Source organism: Cottoperca gobio, chromosome 22 (assembly GCF_900634415.1).
Source record: "Cottoperca gobio chromosome 22, fCotGob3.1, whole genome shotgun sequence".
NCBI lineage: Eukaryota > Metazoa > Chordata > Actinopteri > Perciformes > Bovichtidae > Cottoperca > Cottoperca gobio.
The window spans coordinates 9,661,800-9,683,555 of record NC_041376.1 but is presented as its reverse complement, the minus strand read 5'-3'; the positions used below and the strand labels follow the sequence as shown (position 1 = coordinate 9,683,555).

General features: G+C 38.4%; 1 protein-coding gene across 1 annotated transcript in view; it reads right to left on the bottom strand.

Annotated features, from left to right (window-relative positions):
- The window catches only part of ltk (leukocyte receptor tyrosine kinase), a 49,885-nt gene that overhangs the window by 27,046 nt on the left and 1,083 nt on the right, over window positions 1-21,756 (bottom strand). The window contains 4 exon segments of the mRNA XM_029461400.1: window positions 1,209-1,300; window positions 1,302-1,439; window positions 1,714-1,862; window positions 3,146-3,244. Coding sequence (XP_029317260.1) covers window positions 1,209-1,300; window positions 1,302-1,439; window positions 1,714-1,862; window positions 3,146-3,244 — 478 coding nt within the window.

Below are 21,756 nucleotides of genomic sequence, written 5' to 3'. Positions count from 1 at the left end.
GAAAAAGGTTAATGTGGTCAGTTGTTTATCACAATATGTATGTAACACCATGATATACGTTGTAGCAGGCCTTTCTCCCACTGTCTTCAAGATACAGACTTTTACTCCACACATGTTCTTTGCAGTCCACTTGAACTGAAGTTTATATAAAACAAACAAACACTGTGGCCGCTCAAGAATCGGGGTTACCTTGTGGTATTTCAATGTAAACAAACATTAGCAAACATGTTGAATATATTTCCTTTCCCATAAAACATTTGCAAAGGCTTTTTTCAAACCTGCATTGTATACCAGTTTTTAATTTTTTAATTTTATTTCTGAATGCCTCCCTATGAGATTCTGCCTTCGCTGAACTTTAATCCACTTCTCTGACTCCCTTTCTAAAAGTACAGCAATTTTACAGCTTCGAACATACTGTACATTTGAGTGGATGAATAATGTTTCACTGTGGGGAACATACAGTGAAATGATGATGATGTGCACAATCTAGGGGCCATTTCCAGGGCCATTAAGCCAAACACACACAGCAGCACAGTAAAAGATGTGCCACATAGGATGGGAACTGGGCTGTAAATGTAGAGGGAGCCTAGAAGTCTACAGGTTAGCATGCGGTGAATAGCGGACTGAATAAATGAAACCACTGTCTCATAATGGAATTGCTCAGTCCATTACTGCACAGACACTAACAAAGCCAATGTACAAACTTATTGCATATGCCCATCCATCCCTCTTCTGTCCGAACCAATTACATATAAATTTGTTTCCAGAGTCTGCATCTAGACACACAAATGCTTTTAGCTTCTCTGAAGATGGCTGTACTGATCAATAGGAAATACCTGTCCTCATTTCCCAAACAATGCACAGGGGACCGCTGTCCCCACACGGTCACAATTGTACAGTTTGTCCCACATGACAGCTGAGAAACACTTTCTTCATTTTACTTTAGAAGCACAGAAGTAAAAGGTATTCCTTTCTGTGCCCTTGTTCTGTCCGAGGGGCTGAGTCACCTTTCATTGCAGTGACTGTAAGCTCCCTTTTAGTTACTTCATAGGCTGGACCTTAACTTGACAAGCACTTCAATCAGCAGAGATGCAGGACTTTGCTTTTTGACACTAATTAAATGGACATGTTGTGCTGCATAATAACTAAATGTTTATCTAACGGCATCGCAGAAGCACGAGGAGCCTGTACCGAGAGCGTTTGCTGACCTGCGGTTTTCACGTCTCCTGTGGTTGAGAACCACAGAGTGAACAGCAGAACCTGAGTGGACCGGCTTGATCAGGAGCGTGAGGTTCCCCACCTGCTGGACCGGACACATACAGAGCCACCTGCAAGATGCAGTGCCTTTCGTTTCCTGGCAAGACCGGGCTGGTTAAGTGGTACTCGCATCTCCCAGAGGCCTCGGCGGCAGGAGAGGAGCTTAGGAGAAGGAAGTGCCCTAGAGTCATAAAACACAGTAGAAATTTCATGCATGACTGTTTTATAGCAGCCATAATTCTGTCAGTCATATAAATCATTTGATAAATAACATTAAGACAAATCTCAGACTGGGCATTAGGATATATCAAGAACAAAATCAGAATAAATGTCGAGGGAGAAGTATTGATTCAAGAGAGCTTTGAGTGAGTCTGAAGATCCATTACTGGGTTTTCTAACCTCTAAATATATTTCGTAGTGAAAAAGGCATGAACAGTCTCCAGAAGTCTCTTACCAGTCAGAGCTTCCCACTGAGTGGTCCGTCACGGGCATCATCCCCGCCTGAGAGCTTTCTGGTTGCTGTGGCGACACCACTGACCAGTCACTTTGGTCGCTGTGATTTGATGAAGTCCACCGGCACAGCGACTCAAAATCACAGGATGTAACTGAAATGCAGAGAGAATAGAGCGTAGATTATAACTTAGTGTTTGTTTGGGTAAATATTTAATGTGTGGGAGGATTTACTAAATATAAATCCCCCCACATAAAATGGCAGTGGTTAATGGCTCATGATGGTGTTATTAGCATTTTTGTCATCTATCCAAAGTTTTACACGATGAAATGTTTAAAGAGGGAGAAAAAGAAGGAGGTGCCACTTACAGCTGCCAAAAACAATACATATGTACTGAATGTTTATACTTTGTATTTTGACCAAATATGCCTATACTAAGATTTCTTTTGATGTACAGAAACAAACAACTTTTCTTTATTTCAAAACAAATTATTCAACAAACAGCATTTGGGATTCCCCCGAAAATGAACTGTTTATGAATGCTGGAGTGAATGTAAGCAAGTAGTCTTTGTTTGTTTTATGAGACTACGAAATCTTAAAAAAGTAAATGTATGACGCCTTTCACAATTAATAACACCCTCTAAATGTTCTATTTGAATAACAACAAATCTGTACACTTCTGGATCCAGAACTGTCAAAATACACGCAGTGATTCTTGTACCAGATGATTTCCATTAGAGTAGTTCATAAAAAATAGCAAAGTTGTTTTAAATCACCCTATTTAACAATGTCTTGGAGTCACACCTGGATCATGACCTCCTACGGGCTAATCATTTCCTTGGCTCATGGCCCAAATTTCCTCTAAATTAAATTGAAATCCAAAATCTCCTTAACAGCCAGACAGAAACAGAAAGGACCCATTGTCAGTTTTGAGTGATTGTGCGTCTGTCTGTGTCGGGGGGTTGATGAACAGGACGAAAAAGACGAGCCGTTCGAGACATCATGTGATGGTTAGAGAGAAAACTGCCACTACAGCTAATGTGGCAAACAGCCATGTGAAGGAATCCCTCTGGGGATAGAGGCCGGAAATACTACGGGTATTATTAAATTGCTATTTCATTGAAAGCCACTTTCTTTCTTTCTGTCATTAATAAACTAAACTAAAAAGCTTCCTTTGATTTAATCTAATTTAATTTTATCTCCTGGGGACAGTGTGGTGCTTGCATGCTGTTTACCATCTGACAGAGCACCTGAACTTCATAAGGAGTAGTTTTCTAATCTTCTTGTGGTGGATATTCTCAGGGTTTGTATGTGCAAAGATTTCATTCATTGATGCGTGCCATCATTGCCAGTAACGATGCTTTCTGTTTGTGTGTGTGTGTGTGTGTGTGTGTGTGTGTGAATGTGTATGTCGGCACATCAGTACACAACTCTTACTTTGGCTTTCATCTTCTGAGTCCAGATGATGAGGAAACAGTTCATCTGAGAGGTTCTCCTCCAGAAATCTGTCCAAAAGAGCGTGGCAGGTACTGCTAACTGAGGACAGACAGACACACACAATGGTTACAGTACTCGTTTTTCTTATGAGAGCGAGTCATGCATACATACGTCAAGCTGCTATACAATGCGTATGAATTTGGGGAATACACAGGCTTCAGATGGAAGATTTTTAATGCCTGGATTAAAAGAAATCAAACAAAGAAATAAAGCGAAATACAATAAAAGTTGTTATTTGTATTTCGTCTTTATGTAGGCATTTACTATGTGATGTGATGCAAAGTGAGGTTCTGGCACCGCTTCACCTACTAAAGAGGTGCATTAAAGGGAGAACTTTTATTTACAGCACGCCTCGAATACATTGAACTTCATGGATTAGTGTTAATGGCCAACAAACAGAATCCAAAAAAAACCACAACAACAATTATTTCTGTTACGCAAGACACTCAACACGAACATGTTTGCCTGATGGCCCTTTAGGCACCAACCTCTCAGTCCATTAGCTGTGGCAATATGGAGGCAATTTACCAGTTCTGGTCTCTGGAGCATTTAATGCCATTCCTCATAAAGAGCCTTTATACTTACCTTACTTTGTGGCTTATTGCACACACATTCTGATACCAGATCAAGATTTAAGTTTGCAGTTTAAAAAAAAACCCACTTCTCAACAGACGTTGCGTACGGAGGTTTTTTGCTTGTGATAATGAGAATTATTAGAATAAAACAAAAGGCAATCAATAAAGATAATTTCATGATAAAATAATAAAAAACCAAAGATGAATTTGGTTCTCTGCAAGTGTTCAATTCCCACTGGGAATTCTGGGCCAGACATGTCTCTGTCACTTCTCAAAATCCTATTTTGTACCTCTACTTTTACAGTTTTATTTACTCACTAAAATATATCTAATCAGTGTCATCCTCCAGTCCACATAATCCAGTTGAGAGAAGATCTGAGCTGAGGGCTTTAAAGATAACGAGAGAAAAAATCATTGAATCTATATTTTGATTTACAGTTGACAAAGTGCAATTATAATATTCTTTTAAAAAGTCGTTAAAATTGAACATGTCTATCATTAAGCAATAGGTATCTATCAAATAAATGAAATGTGATTTAATTTTGGTTTAGTGCATTAGTAATTCAGTAATTCCCTGTAAATTGCATTTATAATTCTTTAGTTATTAATATTGCTATAGAAAGTACAAAAACAATTAAATCAGTGTATTATTTGAGTGTGGGCAATAGCATAAACATAAACTTATCTATGTATTTATTTAAACTTTTTGAAAAAAAACATTTAGTCCCCTAAAAAACCAAACCAAACCTCCACATCTGCCTCATTCTTGCCTCAGCGCTGAACATGCTGAGAATAGGCCGATGCATGAAACACAGAGTTGATCCAGAAATACCGCAGACTGACCAAACACTCACAACAAACGGCCCACAGACACGGTCTTGTTCTGCAGGATGACTGAGAGCGAGGGCGCTTTACACGTGACCTGACATTGAACACACTAACTAGCATGACCAGTAGACAGTGACGGAGATGATCATGTCCCACTGGGTCATCGCAACTTAACCCAATTATTGGCCTCTGAACAGTGATATTACTGTTCTCTGGAGCCTGTAAGGCAAGGTCACACAGGTCAAGTGGGACAAATTGAGATATCAAGCACACAGTTTATAAAAAGCAGTTAGTGATGATAATGGTGAAGGATGAGGGGGGGGGGGGTCGTGTATTTGAATAGCAGACTAGCTATTCATCTGTAATTATGGAATAAAAGCAGCTATGGATAGATTTCTGAAAATGGAAACCGGAAAATTATAATAGTCCTTAAAGAGGGGCATTCAGCCAATAACAAACAATAACATTCTATTATTAACGTGACATAGCAAGTAGTGTTTTGGGAATGCCCCAAGAACTCAAGATCACATTCTTTGCCCTTCATTTGTTTCCTCTTCGCCGTGTCAAGTTTGGATAAAAAAAATGAAAGCAAACATGATGCATTCTCTTTTATGGAAAAGAGGGTATGAAAGAAGAGTGAATGAACTGCCTCATCTTCAGCCAGCAGAGCAGCTCGTTACTTTGATGACAATCCAGGGTGCTGACTGCTGTTTAAAGCTTTGAACAGAGTATGACTTTGAATGCTGTCAGTTCTGTAGCTGCAGGCTGTTTTAGTTTAGAACTAAGTAGTTTCTTAGGAAAAACACTGTTTTAAAGTCCAAACTGTTCCCTGAGCTGAAAGCTGCTGCATGGTTTGGGGCTGAGCAGCTCAGGAAAGTCGTCTCATCTGATGTTGTTCTCTGACTGAAAAGGCCTCTGCCACGGATCGACCTGGACACCAGTCAGCGAGTGCTGCAGGAGTGAGATAGCGTTCCGGTTCCCTCGTCTCAAAGTTAAAGGGTCTTTGGTTAGATTCCTGAAAAAAGATCTGTGGTTAACATAATACATTTTAACAACATCATTTTAGGAGATTTTTATATTTTGGTTTACGACATAAAATACGTCAGTAAATAACCCACTTGTGAATTTCGAAGCGTCAATGTTTCTTAAAAAGGGGTGGTTGCGAGAATGTGGCTAATTGAGACTGCAGAGGTTGTTGGGACCGTTAAAAAGGTAAATACGTCGAACACGGGGAAACTCATCTTCTCAGTGGTGGGGATGTTGAAGTCATGAGACCGTGGTGTAGTTAATTTATAGCCTAACGTCAAAAATCATAAAAGTGGTGTTGATTTGTGAAGATTATCTTGCTGAACAAAACGTGTGAAGGATCAAATCATGAACTTTTGTTTGCCAGTGAACTTATTTTCTGCAATAATTCAAAAACAAATCCAATTTGCTTTTTCTCGAGGAAACCAGTGCGATGCTAACTTCCTGGTTGGCCTACAAAAATCTTAGTTTAACATGTTAGCATGCTAAGATTAGCTAATTAGCACTAAACACAAAGTACAGGTGAGGCTGGGGAATTTCATTAGATTTAGTTTAACCTAGATGAAAAGCATTCAGCCTTGCACTCCTATAACATTGCCAGACTCATGATGGACAAAAAGATCAAAATCAATGACAGCAGAACCAGAGATCTCATCTTTTTTTATATCTCTGGTGACTACATTACCCACAATGCAACTTGACCGCTCGAGGAGTTTGAGTTGGAGACTCAGGTGTGTTATGCTATCATCTCCACTTGAAACTACCAGCTCATGTAGCCCCGAGCTGGTAGCTTCAAGTGGAGGTGAGGAGCGGAGTGACATCACTTGAGATAATTCATCAGACTTCGAGTAGCTCCCTCTGGAGCCACAAAATACTTTGTTTCACACATGCAGGAATAGTTTTACCCCCACCACCTGCTACAACTCACCACTGGCAACATATGAACATGAAGAATGCTGCATGCCATTAGCACCTGGTGAAAGAACAAAGCTGAGACACGATGCCAAAAGACATTTATATTTTTGAACTACTGTATGAGTGTAATATGGAAGTCTAACACATCAAGAATCCATCTCTATGTAGTTTATACAAAGTGCTTATCTGCCGAGAGTGAACTTTCATCTCTTTCTGTCTGCTTAATCCTCTCCAATCCCCCATCCCTTATTTCCCATCAGGAGAACACATGACAGCTCAATTGACTACAGAGATAGCCATGATCTAAAACATCCAATGACAATTTTGCTTCATGAAGTGTGAAGCCAGATGGAGGCTTAGAAGAGGAAACATTGACAAAGGAACTAGTGCAGACGTCAATGAAGCACAGAAAGAATACACAACGCTCCAGTGATGAACTTCAAAAGTACGACTTCATGTATTCAACTCGCTTAATAAAACAACTCCTTGTTAACATAACTGTTCCAATAGTGAATTCATGAGCCCATTTAAGCTTCATTTATGAGCAAAACACAATGAAACTAAACACAACGCTCACCGCAAACATTCTCTTTCTACTGAGTCAATGTTTGCGCTGACTTCTTGGCAGAGTATCCAACGAGATCAAAGCGCCACCTCAGACATAAAAAGGTGGGTCTTTATGTTGTGTCTGTCGCTGAACTAAATCAGAAGTTTGCAAAGCTGTGTCAATGAGATGTCTGCAAACTGGCTGGAGAAGCTTCTAACTAAACAGCTGGTTACAAAAGAGGAGGACATTGTTTTCTTGGGAGTCCGGTGGTGCAACAGTGACACAGAAAACAGTAAAAACAGTCAAATTACAGCATTAGCTCCCATCCATCGTTGCCATTTACCAGAGCTATTGAGGTCAGAGGAGTACGTACTTGGATGGATGTCGCACTTCCATATGCAGGGAATAATTCACAAATTGTTCAGTGGAGCTCATTGTAAAGAGAGACAGAGAAAGCACCAGGCTGTCAGACAGATAACCTGCCACGCAGTCAGAGGACATGCATCAGTGAAACACGCCACAGAAGTCTAATTACAATTTATACTCTGTTATTGTTGTGTAGAGTTCATCGTCCACGGTGGAAAACGTATTTAATTAGTAGGTTTGATCGTATGTTTCACACTGTAACAAGCGTTAGATCTGATTCACGCTGCAGTGGTTTTTACTGGCGCTTAAATCAGAAAGACGACATCATTCGACTGTGCCGTCCAAAACTGTGGAAAAATATGTTTTTATGATGCAACAGTTCTCTGGTTAATGTCAGGCACAGAGATCATGGTTTGGATTAAAATGAGAACTTCGTTAAGTTCTTCGTTAAGACTCATTGTCATGGTTACAATAAAAACCACATGGTTATAGTTAAGGTGATGGAGTTTGTGCTTGTGGATAATTAAACTTTCTTCCTGTTTCCACGTCCCTGTTTGCTGGGTTCAATCCATGCCAGCCCGGTTGTAATGCAATTAGAATTTTTATTTTGGTTCAATTATAAGGTGTTTTTGTACAAGTACCGTAGTAGGCCTACTGCCTTCAGTAGTATATAAACAACTAACAAAAAACAGACTGTGTTTCAGTTCTTTGATCAAATAAATGCCACATCCTCTAACGACCACTGAGAGATGTTTCTGTGTGTTTTATTTCACAGAACAGCGCGTCTGTCCGTGCCATCGCGTTACCGATGATGTGTGCGTTTGTGTGTGTAGGTTAAACGCATTGCACGTTTGTCCGCACAGTTACGGTACAGGTGCCGGGAGTGGCCAAAAAGGTGTGCCGCCCTTAAAATGAAGACGCCTCTGTGTGTGTCTGAACTTTCTTCCAAATCCTTCATCAAACCTCAGGGAACACATTTAATGGGGCTTTGGCTTTATTGAGGACGTGACCTTTTCATAGGAGGCTTTGGCACTCATGTTGCGTTGCTATCGTAAACACGTGCATAGACTCACTTCAAAACACAAGAAGCAGCAGCACGAGCACATCCCGAGCGGGCACTGCACTAGTGATCTTAATACCAGGGAATGTGAATGTCAGTACTGCAACATCTGGGTTACAATGCTAATGTGTCAAACAACATTAATAAGTATAAAACTTGGCTTTTTCTGCAGCCACATCTGAGGCCAGTTCCCACTGTACAGTGGTTATTCGATAGTCCTTCACATTATCACATTAGCGAAGAACAAGTTCTGGGGAATAAAAATAATTCCATGGACATGTTTTTGAGCTCAATTGTATGTCTCTGCTCACCTTTTGACCTCAAACCATGTATATGACTTTAAAAGCAAAATAATAATATAGTCTAAATTATATTTCCTCTCTGGGATCAATGAGGTTGAAAATAATCTAATTGAATTCAAGAATTCTTTTTTTTTAAAGTGATTTAGTACTTATTGGATTCAATGTTAGAAAGAGAAAACAATTTTGAGCTGTTTTCTGATTTATGTATTTCTATTTTGCTTATGTCACAACTTTTGAGGAATTAGTCTAATGTGGAACATGTATGCGACACAGATCTCCCTTTATGTCTTGAAAATAATTAGTTATAAATTATAGTCACGTGATAGAAGCTTTGGGTTTATAATTGAGAAACTGTGCATTAGACATAGACCCTCAATTCACATAAGGAAAGACCCCCCCCCAAGAAAAACCCTTTATTGAGAAAAGTAAAAAGCTTTGTCCAATCTGCTTGGAGTTTTACATTTTGGTAACGTAATATAATACGTAATATTTTCTATTTTGTTCGCACTGTTTTGATCCGTGAGAAACGATTCATATCAGGGAGCTTTAACTGTAAAAGCATTAGCGCCATCATTTCAGTTCAGGGTTTGTTTTTTATAAATGCAATCTGTAGCCATTTAAATCTTTATTAAACCCTTAAACCTAAACTTTGAACACATTGTCTTACATTTCATATTCCATCTCTCAACTGCATTTCACATGCTGCAAAACATATTTGTGCTCTTGTCTGCGCTCCAAAACAAGCAAACACTACCGTACCCTCACACAACTTCTCACACTGACACAAAACACTGATTTAAATTAGAACAGCTCATCTTATCTAGATCTCAATATAATCTCCAAATCGCCGGAGGCGTAATATTTGTTAAAGGCAAAATATGTGTCCACATACCATTCTGAATTAAGTATTGTGGTGTTGCAGAGATGTCCCGGGCTACAAATCATATGAAAGAATGATAATGTTCGATGAAAATGAGAACCATGATGCAAAAAAGATCGTTCCCTCCAACATTGTCAAACATATTGCAATTGCAGTCAAAACAATCACAATTACATTTTTTCTTCTAATTGTTCAGCCCTAATTCCAATGTGTCAAGAGTTTCTCATGTAACAAAAACGTAGATTATTAAAGAAACGACTAATAAAAGACCTAATGAACACCCTTCACTATACTCAGCAGATACGAACAGGGAGCAGCTCGATGATACTGTACTTAAAAACACAACAACATGTTTCAATTCCATTATAGCATCTCACAAAACATCATTGCCAAACCCACAGCTAGTTTGGTGAAATAATAGCCGACACAGCCAATAGTGGTCAGCTGTAAACATGCTAACAGATTAGCCCGCTAGTTATGCATTGATGCTAGCTTCCCCTCCAAACTAAACCGCGAAATGTCGTGATTGTTTTTAAAAACATTTGAAAAGAATTTTAATCACTTCAATCCATCCTCATCGAGAAAAAGCTTGTGAGAATCAACACTTCATTTTAAAAGTGCTGCCAGTCGGTATAATGTAAAATACAGAATCGAAGCATTATTATATGACAAAAACATTTCATCTGGAAGTTGTATTTTTGCATCTGCTCATTTCACACAGGATGTTACAGAACTCAAACATTAACTTCCCACACGCAGAAATGCTGGTTAATTAAGAAAAGGGAAAAATATCATGAAAATCTGTAGTAATTAAGTAAAGACTTTAAAACTTAAAGCACTTCAGAGCCGCAGTTTTGATCTAACGAAAGTGGTAAAAGAATCTCTTCCCTGGATCTAATTCAGCTCCAAAATATACAGAAAAGGGTAACAAAGGAAATTGGTTGATCGATGGAGTAGCTGAAGAAACCCAGTTGAGAAGCAAGTTACACTATTCAAGGGAAATAAAATGTGTCTTCTTACTGGACGTTTCACAACAATCCCTCGCTCAGACAATTAGAGACGATAGATTTTCAGATGAGAATCACTTCTGCAGGGTTTTCAGTAAGGGACATTCAAGAATGAAAAAAAACCAGCCAGAGTAGTGTTCATTATTAGGTGGAAGTGAATAAGCAGCATGGAAATATCTTTTAGAAATGAATATTACACAAGTCCATTAATTCCCACTGATCCACTGATGGTGAGCAGACTGGGAATTATTTTGTGCTCGTGCAAAAGGAAACTAAAGATACTTCTTCAGGCTTTCAGCTCCGTTTCTAGGTAAACTGATATCGTATTAATTTCCATTATATCAAGAACTAGATTACGACCACGCCACATCCACTTTAAAATATGCGCATCTTTGCTGAGATGTTTGTCTGCATCCAGACACACTTCTGAAGAGACATTCATGTGCAGTGAATCAGGCTTTTGGTATTTCCAAAATAATTAAGTCCCATAACTCAATTTATGATTTAATTGGTTGCAGCTTGACTTCAGTTAGCTGGTACACTTTAGCAAGTTCTTCTCAGACAGTCCTTTATTAACACAAACACGCAGACTCTCTAACACACCATGTTTGTTTTTTCTGAAAACCAGTTATGAATATGAAGATAAAATGCAGCATACACGTAAACCAATAAGCATTTTAATTCAAGGTGACTTGGGACATGGAAACAGAACACGTGATTTTGATGAGATAAAAGCTTTATAGTGATGCTGAAAAGCTTTCACTACATTAATGTGATGTGTTTTTGCAATAGATTTTTCACGTGTGGTTCATTCTTGTATGAAGTCATGAAACATTTGTAAATGTCGAGCTCTGAAGGGTCAAACCTTCACAGCTACAACCTTTACTGCTACAACTAGAGTCACAAGAAACTGTCACTGTCCATGTATGTATGCATTTGCCTTTTGCTCTCGTTAAATGTACAATCCACAATCCACAATCCAAATAAAATGAAAGAATTCAAACTAAAATCATGACTCCATATTGATTGATTGACAGGTGATTTGAGGACCAGCATTATTTTCTGAGGCCAAGTAATTCTGTTTACATAATTTACATTTTATGCTAATATTGGAATAAAACAATTGTTTGTTTCAAGCCTTGTGTTTACTGAGTTTCCTAAAGCAACAACCACAACCTGATCTAGTTTTGAAAATTCAGTAAATAACCTTCTTGGAACAGCCACAGGGTGACTGTCCTCCCTTGAAAAATGGTGGTCTGTTGAACCACTTAAAAGGTTTTCCCTGACAGGAACCTCTTGTCGCCAAATAAATAATGATGTTGAATGTTGTCTGGATGGAGCATTGTGGGATGTAGCATTACCAGTGAGGGCCACTCGTGCACACACACACACACACACACACACACACACACACACACACACACACACACACACACACACACACACACACACACACACACACACACACACACACACACACTCTCTGGATGTAATCTTCACAGTGTGTTTTTACCATGTTTAATGTTATCTGCTCCTGGAGTGACTCTACAGTAGTGATGCAACTCTATCTTATATAACTCCAAAGAGATCCTTGCGTTTTCATATTCCTACTGCAAAAAACTAAATGCAGGCTGAATATTAACTAGTGTCATTTTTCTTCACATTTAATAGTTTCATTTCTTTAAATAATTTCTTGACTGATTTCTTTTATTTTTCTGTTAATAATAATAATAATAATAATAATAATAATAATAATAATAATAATAATAAGATTTATTTGTATAGCACCTTTCATACAAGAATTGCAGCCCAAAGTGCTTCACAGCAAATACATAACAATTAGTACAAGATTAGACAGAATAAGAGCATTTACAGTACAATAACCACAGTGTTGATGTAAATGAGTCTGAAGTACCATTATAAAATAGCAGAATTAAAATAGTATAAAATTACATTGGAATTCATGCCTAGTTTCCGTATCTGTGCCGTACTTAACGACCCTACTGCCGGGAAACCACATTCATCACACCATTCCTGTAAATTATTTAAACTATCAGTGCCACATTTTGAAAGCATGAGAACTGGTTTACTCCCTTCGGTTAAAGCCAGTTATTCTCCAATACACATTTATCAGAGAAACTTCCTCTTGTTCCCGTGGTAACACAGTCTATTTGATCTCAGGATTTTCAAAAATACTCACTCTGAAATTTATCTCAGTTACCTTTAAACATTCAATGTTAAACCAGGCATAGGAAAACATTATGAAATCATTTAAATTAGTTTAAAGTGGCACCATTAAAAGGCTAAGATAAAGAGATAGAAAATATCACCATTAAAAGGCTAAAGTAAAGATATATAAAATATCACCATTAAAAGGCTAAAGTAAAGATATATAAAATATCACCATTAAAAGGCTAAAGTAAAGAGATATAAAATATCACCATTAAAAGGCTAAAGTAAAGATATATAAAATATCACCATTAAAAGGCTAAAGTAAAGAGATATAAAATATCACTATTAAAAGGCTAAAGTAAAGAGATATGTTTTTAGCTTACTGTTGAAGATACTGAGCGAGCTTGCCTCCCTAATGTCTGCAGGTAAAGTGTTCCATAGCTTTGGTGCATAATTGCAAAAGGCTGCATCCCCGATTTTCTTTTGGATGTTTCTGGGAACATTTAATAAACCAGCAGTGGATGATCGTGATGTTCTTGGGGAAACATAGATGATTTGAGAGTTGGCAGTGTAACTTGGTGCGGTTCCTTTTAGGGCTTTGTATACAAGAAGGAGGACCTTAAAGTCAATTAAAGTCAAACAGCTAGCCTGGCTCTGTTTTCAGTCCACAATTGTATTGTTTTGGTTCACTCTCACTGCTCTCATCAGCACAACAGACAGCTGTTCACAGTACACTAATGTTACCTGACCAGCAACAAACAACAGATAAAGTTATCAACTAGCTGGTGAACATTGTGGAGCGTCTAGCAGCTAAAGAGACAGATATTTCCCTCAGGAGTTAGCAGACATCAAAATAGAGCTAAAAGTCGAGTAGGCCTAAATATTGGACACCAAATGAATACTCGTGGTACTCCATACCTGCTGGATGATATTGGAAACTATTTGCTAACACGATCACAATATTAATTTCAAAGCTGCTAATAAGCCATTGTTTCTTTACAGCCTGTTGTGCTGACCCTTAGGGATCAAAAAATGAAATAAACTATAGCGGTGGAAGATCAGAAAAAGGATACGAGCAATCTTTGTACCATTATACTGTATGTTCTCCAAGGCATTACATTCTCCAGACATTGTGTAAAGTCCACACTTGAATAAAATGAACGTGCATTACTCAATGCATTTATAATTTACAAATTAGTACAGAGTTAACGTACACTTCCTTAAAGCTATCAACTAACACTCTGTACTGAGGTCGCCCTGACATCTGTCCGGTTATCCTGAGGAGGGGACTCGAGCCGTCCTTTTCATCTCTAACCACAAAGTCCATCTCCCACTCTGAAGGCGCTGGTGTGCTGACCTTCCTTCACACAGATCAAACAGCAGTGTCTATGAAAGATGTGAACACTCTTCACTCATATGGTTGTGTTCGACATCACATACTTCTAACTGCATACTACATACTCAATCTGTATGTGCTGCCTAATAAATCAACGATGACGTATTTTACCGGCAGACTGTTCCCATGAAGTATGCTCAGACAAAACCTCTTCTCTGCATCAATAAAATAGTTTATCACAAATGTAAATCAACATTACTTCTTCCACTCAATTTAATATTTTCCAGTTATAGGCACGTTTAAGCCAATTTAAAAGCCTTAAATATTTTAAATATTTCCTACAGTACTTTATATATGTGGCCTCCTGCGCGTTCTCTCTTAACTGTACCTTAAATGGACAGTGCTGTTAAATGGAAACCCTCCGCTCCCCTTTAAAAGACTGCAAAACAAGCTGCCAAGACAAGCTTTTCTACATGTACCACAATGTATTGCACTCCTGCTTCTGACTCCAAGAGTCCCCCGCCAGCTATATCCTCTTGCTCGGCTAATGCAGCTGCAGCCTCGGCCTCTTTAATCTGCATTACTTAGAATAAATACTGATGAATCCATAGTATCCTCTGCACTCATATTTTGGGATGCAATTTTCGCAGTTGGAAATGTAACTAGATGGCAATATAAGAGAAGAGAACAAAGAAGTTCTGTCTTTGAGCTGCATCTAAAGGACGCCCCGCACGCAACCCAGAGGAATTCAAGCTGAAATAGCACGTAGTTCTTCCTTGCATCCAACTACATCATTGTCGCGTCAAATGACGGTGCAGGAAAAACAACAGATTTTGCAGCTGTGAACTCTTTCTCAGTCAATTTCGCACACAGTAAGGAATTTATTGCTTCAATCGTCTCCATTTAATATCAACACTGATTGGAAATATACATAAAAAAAGGTGGCAAATGTTCCCTTTAAGTTCAGCATTGAAGAAGAAATTAGGCCAACCAGAGCCAGCGCCCTCCCCCATGTGACTCACTCGCTCTGGTGGATTTAAATTACTTGTCTTTTACCAGCGATTTAAAACCGATTCCCTTTGATAGTGTACTAAAGCAATGTTTACAACAATATGGAGAACATTAAAAACACAAAGTGAAATATATTCAAATGCTTTCTGGTATCAAGTGTTGTTTATCAGTTTGAGCAAATATTTGCTCAAACTGTATGAGCGCCAGAAGAGTCACAATCTGTTTCTGATTTCTTTGACAGACAGGCGTAGATAATCATACCAGTCTGGGTTAGTTGCTGTCTCTGCTGTTGCCTATTTATTATCTACCCCAGACTTATTATGATTTATTATTATTATTATTATTCCTTAACAGATACATTATCCACGAGTCAGGACACTGCTGTGTGACAGTAGCAACCCGGTAACTGAACTGACCAGAATACAGCAAAACATGAAATTCTGGTGATAAATGAACATGTCACTCCGAGTCTGTCACTTCCGACACTCTGTTGTGCTGTGTGTCCTTTCGCTTCTCCTAACAGTGGCCTGTTTTAATTCAACGAGGCCAAGTCATTACAAAGTTATAAAGTATTCTTCACCACATGGGAATTTGTGGCCCATGAAACGTGAAGCACTTCATCTCTACAACGTCGACGTCATTGAACTCTGTGTTACGTAAAACAAAAAAAAAACTAAAAAGTGTGGAAGACAGCTGCACGGATGTTGGAAAATGAACACGACAGAAACAATAAAAGCAGTTTGGGGCCTCTTCGGTTTTATGTTTTAAATTCTTTATTGACCGTGTGTGCCGATTGTCTGCTCAACATTGTTTTGTGTTAATTGCCTGCTTTTTAAATCCTCCTTTGCGTGATGATGTCTTCCTCCTCTATGACTTTTATCCTTTTCAGCTGTTAATGTTTTTGCTTTCTAATAATCTAATATTACATGGTGAAATTAACGTTTTATTCGTTGTTTTAATGGCCAATAAACATCAGGCTGAGGGACAACAGTTGAAAATTTGCCTTTTGGATATTACTGCCATATTTACAATGAAGTTGATCAAAGTGCACTGTCCCTGAGAATAAGTGCATCAGTAATGAGATATTTTAATAATAAATAACATTCCTGCCCTCAGCTGCTTCTATAACTGTAAACTACTCATTAATTATTCACACAATCTATTGGAGCATGATTTTTTAAAATAATTTTGCTCTTTGGTAACAGTTAACTTTAATCCCCCTATTTAACATTTCTACGCTGTATATTATACCATTTAATAAATGGTTTATAGCACATTATAATGTAGTTGTAAGCAGATTTAAGTGTTTGTTAATGTATTTGTCAACAACTGTAACTTCTCCTGCGATCGACCATAAGTGGAGGCTGGTGTATAAACAGATAACTAATGACAATATACTAAAACACAGTTGTGATAATGTAAAATATATATAGGTATTTTCAATATTCTTAAATCTGCAGATTAATTTTTTATTGTTAACCCTCTGAGGCATTGTTTCAGAGTTTTGGTTCCCCTGATCTCCTTGTGTAAAATGCTTGTATAACCTCAGCCCTGTCCTGCTCCATCAAGTAATAAACATTTTATTTTTCAGGACAAACTAAGCTAACAGTATGCATGCTGCAGGGATTTCACATGAATCTATAAATAGTCAAATGACCATAAAGACAAAAGACAAAGAGGCTTCAGAAGAATGATCTCTCAAGACTTTGGAGACATGGGAGAAAGAAAAACATTCTAACTAACACACATCAAAAGCTCTTCACATCTTTAGTTCTCCCACTTTTCTATAATAAGTCAGCTTTGCCATGACTGAAAGCAGATCCTGTCTGCAACGAGACAGAGGGGCACACCTCAGTCCCTACACGTCCAGGGGACACTGATGTCCTGCAGCAGAGGTGCTAGGCTCTTCAGCAGTCTGTTGCTCATCACTGTAAAACAAATACAAATCATTAGAAACATTATCATTACTGGAGATAACTTGCTTTGGGATTGATATTTGATTGGAATAACATCTTATACCTACCTAAAATGATACCTACAATCATGAAACACACTCTCTGCACAAATGAACGATGCATGTCCAAACGTAAAAATGATATACATGTTTTCATTTATTTCAAATGTACTGAAAATAAATATGGTCGAAAATAAATATGGTTCACTTACAATCCTCAGCTGGGACCAATTCCTTCTTGGTAAGTAAGAAAACAGTCTGCTCCTCATTCTCCATTATCTTCCCCTTCCAGAAATCAAAATCAGCTGTTGGTCCATGCGCTCAGTGTCTGTCCGTCTCCAAACCGTGCACCTCCGAAAAAAACGAATTGCACGCTACGATCAAAGAGGCTTCTTTCCTTCCGATGTCTCTTCCTGTTCATTTCTATCGTAAAATAGAACAACACCAACTATATCTTCATGGTTGCAAAATTAGCTTGAAACTCGAAGCTCTTCAGCTAACGGCCAAGGACAATACTAATCTACTTCCAACATGGATGAGTAATCACAGAGTACATCCATAGTCGGATATATAAACTAAGAAAATAAAACGAGGCTACAACTGCATTTCGTTGTGCAACCTGTGTTGAATAATGACAATACATTATCCTTGAATTGTGCTTTAGCACCAGTAAACGGTTTATTAATGTCATCTGAACTGTGAAGAGGATTCTCAATGTCAGCCTGCTGCTGGTTTAACATCAAAACGAATGGTAATCAGGATGACATGCTGTTAATGCTCCAGAAAATAATAAATGTATTTAATACTAATGGCAACCCGTGGTTGTAATCGCATTTTCTAACTTGCCTGCTTATAACAAAAAAGAAAATAATCACATAATAATCCTGTATTCTCTCAATGTACTTCTTTCCCAGAGACACATAATCTGAATTAACACAATTAACACAATTGGCACAATCTGAGTTTTAACATATTATAATTTTCCTGAAGAAATGGTTTCTAACTACTGAAGTGTAGCCTTGCTGATAGTGTTCCACTGGGAGTTGTCCTGTTAAAGTTGCATCTGTTTATCAGATAAATGTGATCTTCTGTGTCTGGAGTTTATTATCTGATTGGCGCTTTATCAAAGAATTCATTTGAAAAACTCAACAGCAACGTGTCTCTCCAGAGTCAATAGGGTCTGTGTTATGAGTTATTAGATGTCGTCCTTTTCTGTTTTGCATGGCTTCAGTTTTGTTTCAATATTGCTTCTGGGAAAGAGGAAACTTCAACGTTTCAAGTCTGATTTCTCACTCTTGCCAATGGTCAGCATGTCTTGTTTTATCTCTAAATGTAGCTCCCTGGCTGCGTCTCTTTTGATTATTTTTATTATCAATCCCTCATTTGTTCTCTGCTGTTTTTAATGATAAGAATAATAATAAAAAATGCCTGAACGACTTTGCCTTGACCCATGGTGACCTTTAACATGAAAGACACACAGCTAGCTGCTCTTCTCTCTGAAGCGCAGCATTGATCTCGCTCTCTTCTTGCAGCCTGTGGGTAGATGATTACACTCACTTAACTACACCTGAGCAAGAGACTTGAAACTGTCATCCATTAACTTCATTATAAAGAATTAAAAAAAGGAGTCTCACAAGATGAAGTCTGTCCCAAAAGCTGGGCCAGAGATATGTGAGGAGGCAGGAATTGGAAAATGAGACGTGTTGCAGAGAAAAGACAAGTAAGTTTGCAACTCTGAGGAAAAACTGAACTGAGGGATCATATTCAGACCTGAATCCCTCCTTCATTTGATCAAAAAAAAAAGATCAAGCTGTGCACATTACCATTTATGCCTCTTTATATCAGGGAACATTTCATACTTAAGTTCAACAATAAAGATTAGTCTGACTTAAATGACAGCACATACATGTTGGTTGAGGTGAGTTTGTCTGGAAATATATCAAAGCAGGAGCTCTAAAAGGTAACTGGTTTAAGTAGAATCCCTCAAGTGTTGAGCTGACGGACTGCCTGCACACTAATGAGATTCATACTCTGCAGATTGAGTGCAGATCAGACTCATATTTTTTTAAACATTTATACTCATGGGAACTGAGAATTGCAAAATAAACACAGATGATTAGTTTTCCTTAACACTCTCACCGTTAATGCTGTCCAATCAACCATCAAAACAAATCTTCAGCCAGTGTGATATTTACATCTGAAGCGCACATTTTCATTGCAGGCATACATCCACAGTCATTAACTAAGAGCTTTGCTGGATTCAGTATGAATTAGAAATGAAGTACTAAAGAAACCCCAAATCAGTTTATGTAAGTTGCAGTCAGGCAGCCAATATCTTCAACATCCCTAAAAGCTAAAGTCAAGTCAAAACCAGGGCCTGAACTGAAAACTAAGGAAGTTATCTGTCTGCTTTGTGTTACTGAAAGACATTTTACAACTTGGGATTGGCCTTTTTTTTTTTTTTACTCTTTATGAAACTATTTCTTCAAGATAACAAAAGCATTATTTCCAATCCAATTCTGTTTTTTAGGGGACATTAGCAGGGACTTAATTGGAAGAAATAATGTCATGATTCAGTGTGAAAAGAAGCACTTTCTCTTAATCACTAATGGCATAGTTGCATTTTGGCTGTTCTCCCCTCTGTGCCATTTTGAAAGATGCCACTTGGCATTTAGCAAAGCTGTGTTGGCAAGAATGTGGCCACACGTATCATGAAACAGCGTATACGACTCAATATAGTTCTATATATTGTGATGCTGCAAGCAAGGCAATATATTGGCATTTGTTTAATCTAATTTTCGGAAAACTGTCATAGTATTAAAAGCATACATCCATAATGCATTAAATCTGAGTAGAAAAAAGTTTACTTTTTCAATGCCATCAGAACAATGGGGTCTTCCTTTGCATTCATCACAGTCCCTGTAACATCGTAACACTACTTTTTGTGCAATCTGAGCCACCGTCTGTTGCAAATCTTGGCATGTAATTAATTTAAAATCTAACAGTGTTTTTGAGAATCGATACAGTATCACAACACATAATATAGAAATACCTCCTAGACTGTGGCAGCCCTCCATTAAATAATTTGCCCAGCCACAGTTTCATAATGAACGGAAAATATTTTTATTCTCAACGGGTGGGCTAGCTGGCCCTTGCAGGTGCATTTGCTCTGTAGTGACCACCCGGGGTGAAGGCCCCAGCCGTGAACTTTACGGTACCCCTCCCACGGGCCTCACAGCCATCTATTCGTGCGATCATCACCCGGGCGAGACTGTCGACGGTGGTGTGCAGTGTATAACCAAGTGCTGTGAGGGCCTACACATAACTATGGAAATGTGTTATCATGCTTTAGTTGCTACCAGCAAATAGGTATAGTTAAAGTGGACAGATCAACTTTCTGCAGATAGGTCAATGTGAACATTTTGCATCTTTTGAAGATAAATTCATCAAAAACATTCCTTGTTCGGTTGATAAGAAAAACGTAATTTTGTATTACATTTTGCTTACTGTAAACATATTTGCTGTTAGTTTATAAACGTCATTTCAAGGAGAAGTATGAGAGAACTGCACCTCACTTGCTGCTAAACTACGCTGCATGCTGGAGATGACTCAGGAACAGATAGGGAGGGGGTCTGACATAATACTGTGAGTTTTGGCAAAGCTCCCCCAGGGTGTTCTCCTGTCGCTGGGATTGACTGCAGTAAGAGCCACTTACACTGGTGCAGCCTCTGTGGCCACTGAAGCCAAAGAGGGTACGAGCCAAGAATCGCACAATCTCTATTTGTAAAAGTAAAGGTGTTGTCGCTGCAAACATGTGTAAACTCACTTCCATCCTGTTGGGAAAGCCTCTGGAATGAAGTGCATATTCAGCAGATACAAGACCATAGGTGGAAAGCATGTGGTGCAACACTAGAGGAGAGAAGCCGTGTTGTTTACCAGACAGATTTCCAAAACAACAAGCAGCAGCATGAGTTGGCGATGAGAATAAGCAATGATCCAAATCATCAGGCCTCAACTTGTAGGCCTAAAAAGGTAAACTAATATGCTCCATGGGAAAATTTGAAGCCAGATGAAGTCACAGTGATGCCAATAAGCCCGCTCTGGTGTATCCAAACTGAACTCATCATAATTTCTATGCCCACATGACATGCCTCTGCCGTAAACACTCATCCCATTCATACCACATTAAGCCTGGTGTATGTCATTTAGATTCAATAGAAACATGTAAAAAATATTTTAAAAAGGAGCATGGGGATTTCAAAGTGAAGAGAAACTGTGAATAATTCTACCTTTTTTAAATGGCGGTAACTTTTTATACATTTGTTTTTTAGTTAGGCTATGAGCCTTAAACAGGAAAAAGCATATGACCATTAACCTGCTTCCTTAACTTTTCAATAGAAAGGAAATAGTTTCCTCTAGTATTTAGTTTAACACTAAAACTAACCCTGTATATATTATATCCCTGCCAATCCACTAACTATGAGAGCAGTTGCAGAGCCAGTTTCTTGCCAAGTGTTGTAGTCAGTGCTGCAGTGTCAATTAATGTAAATCAAATTCCCTCAAGCCTGCCTC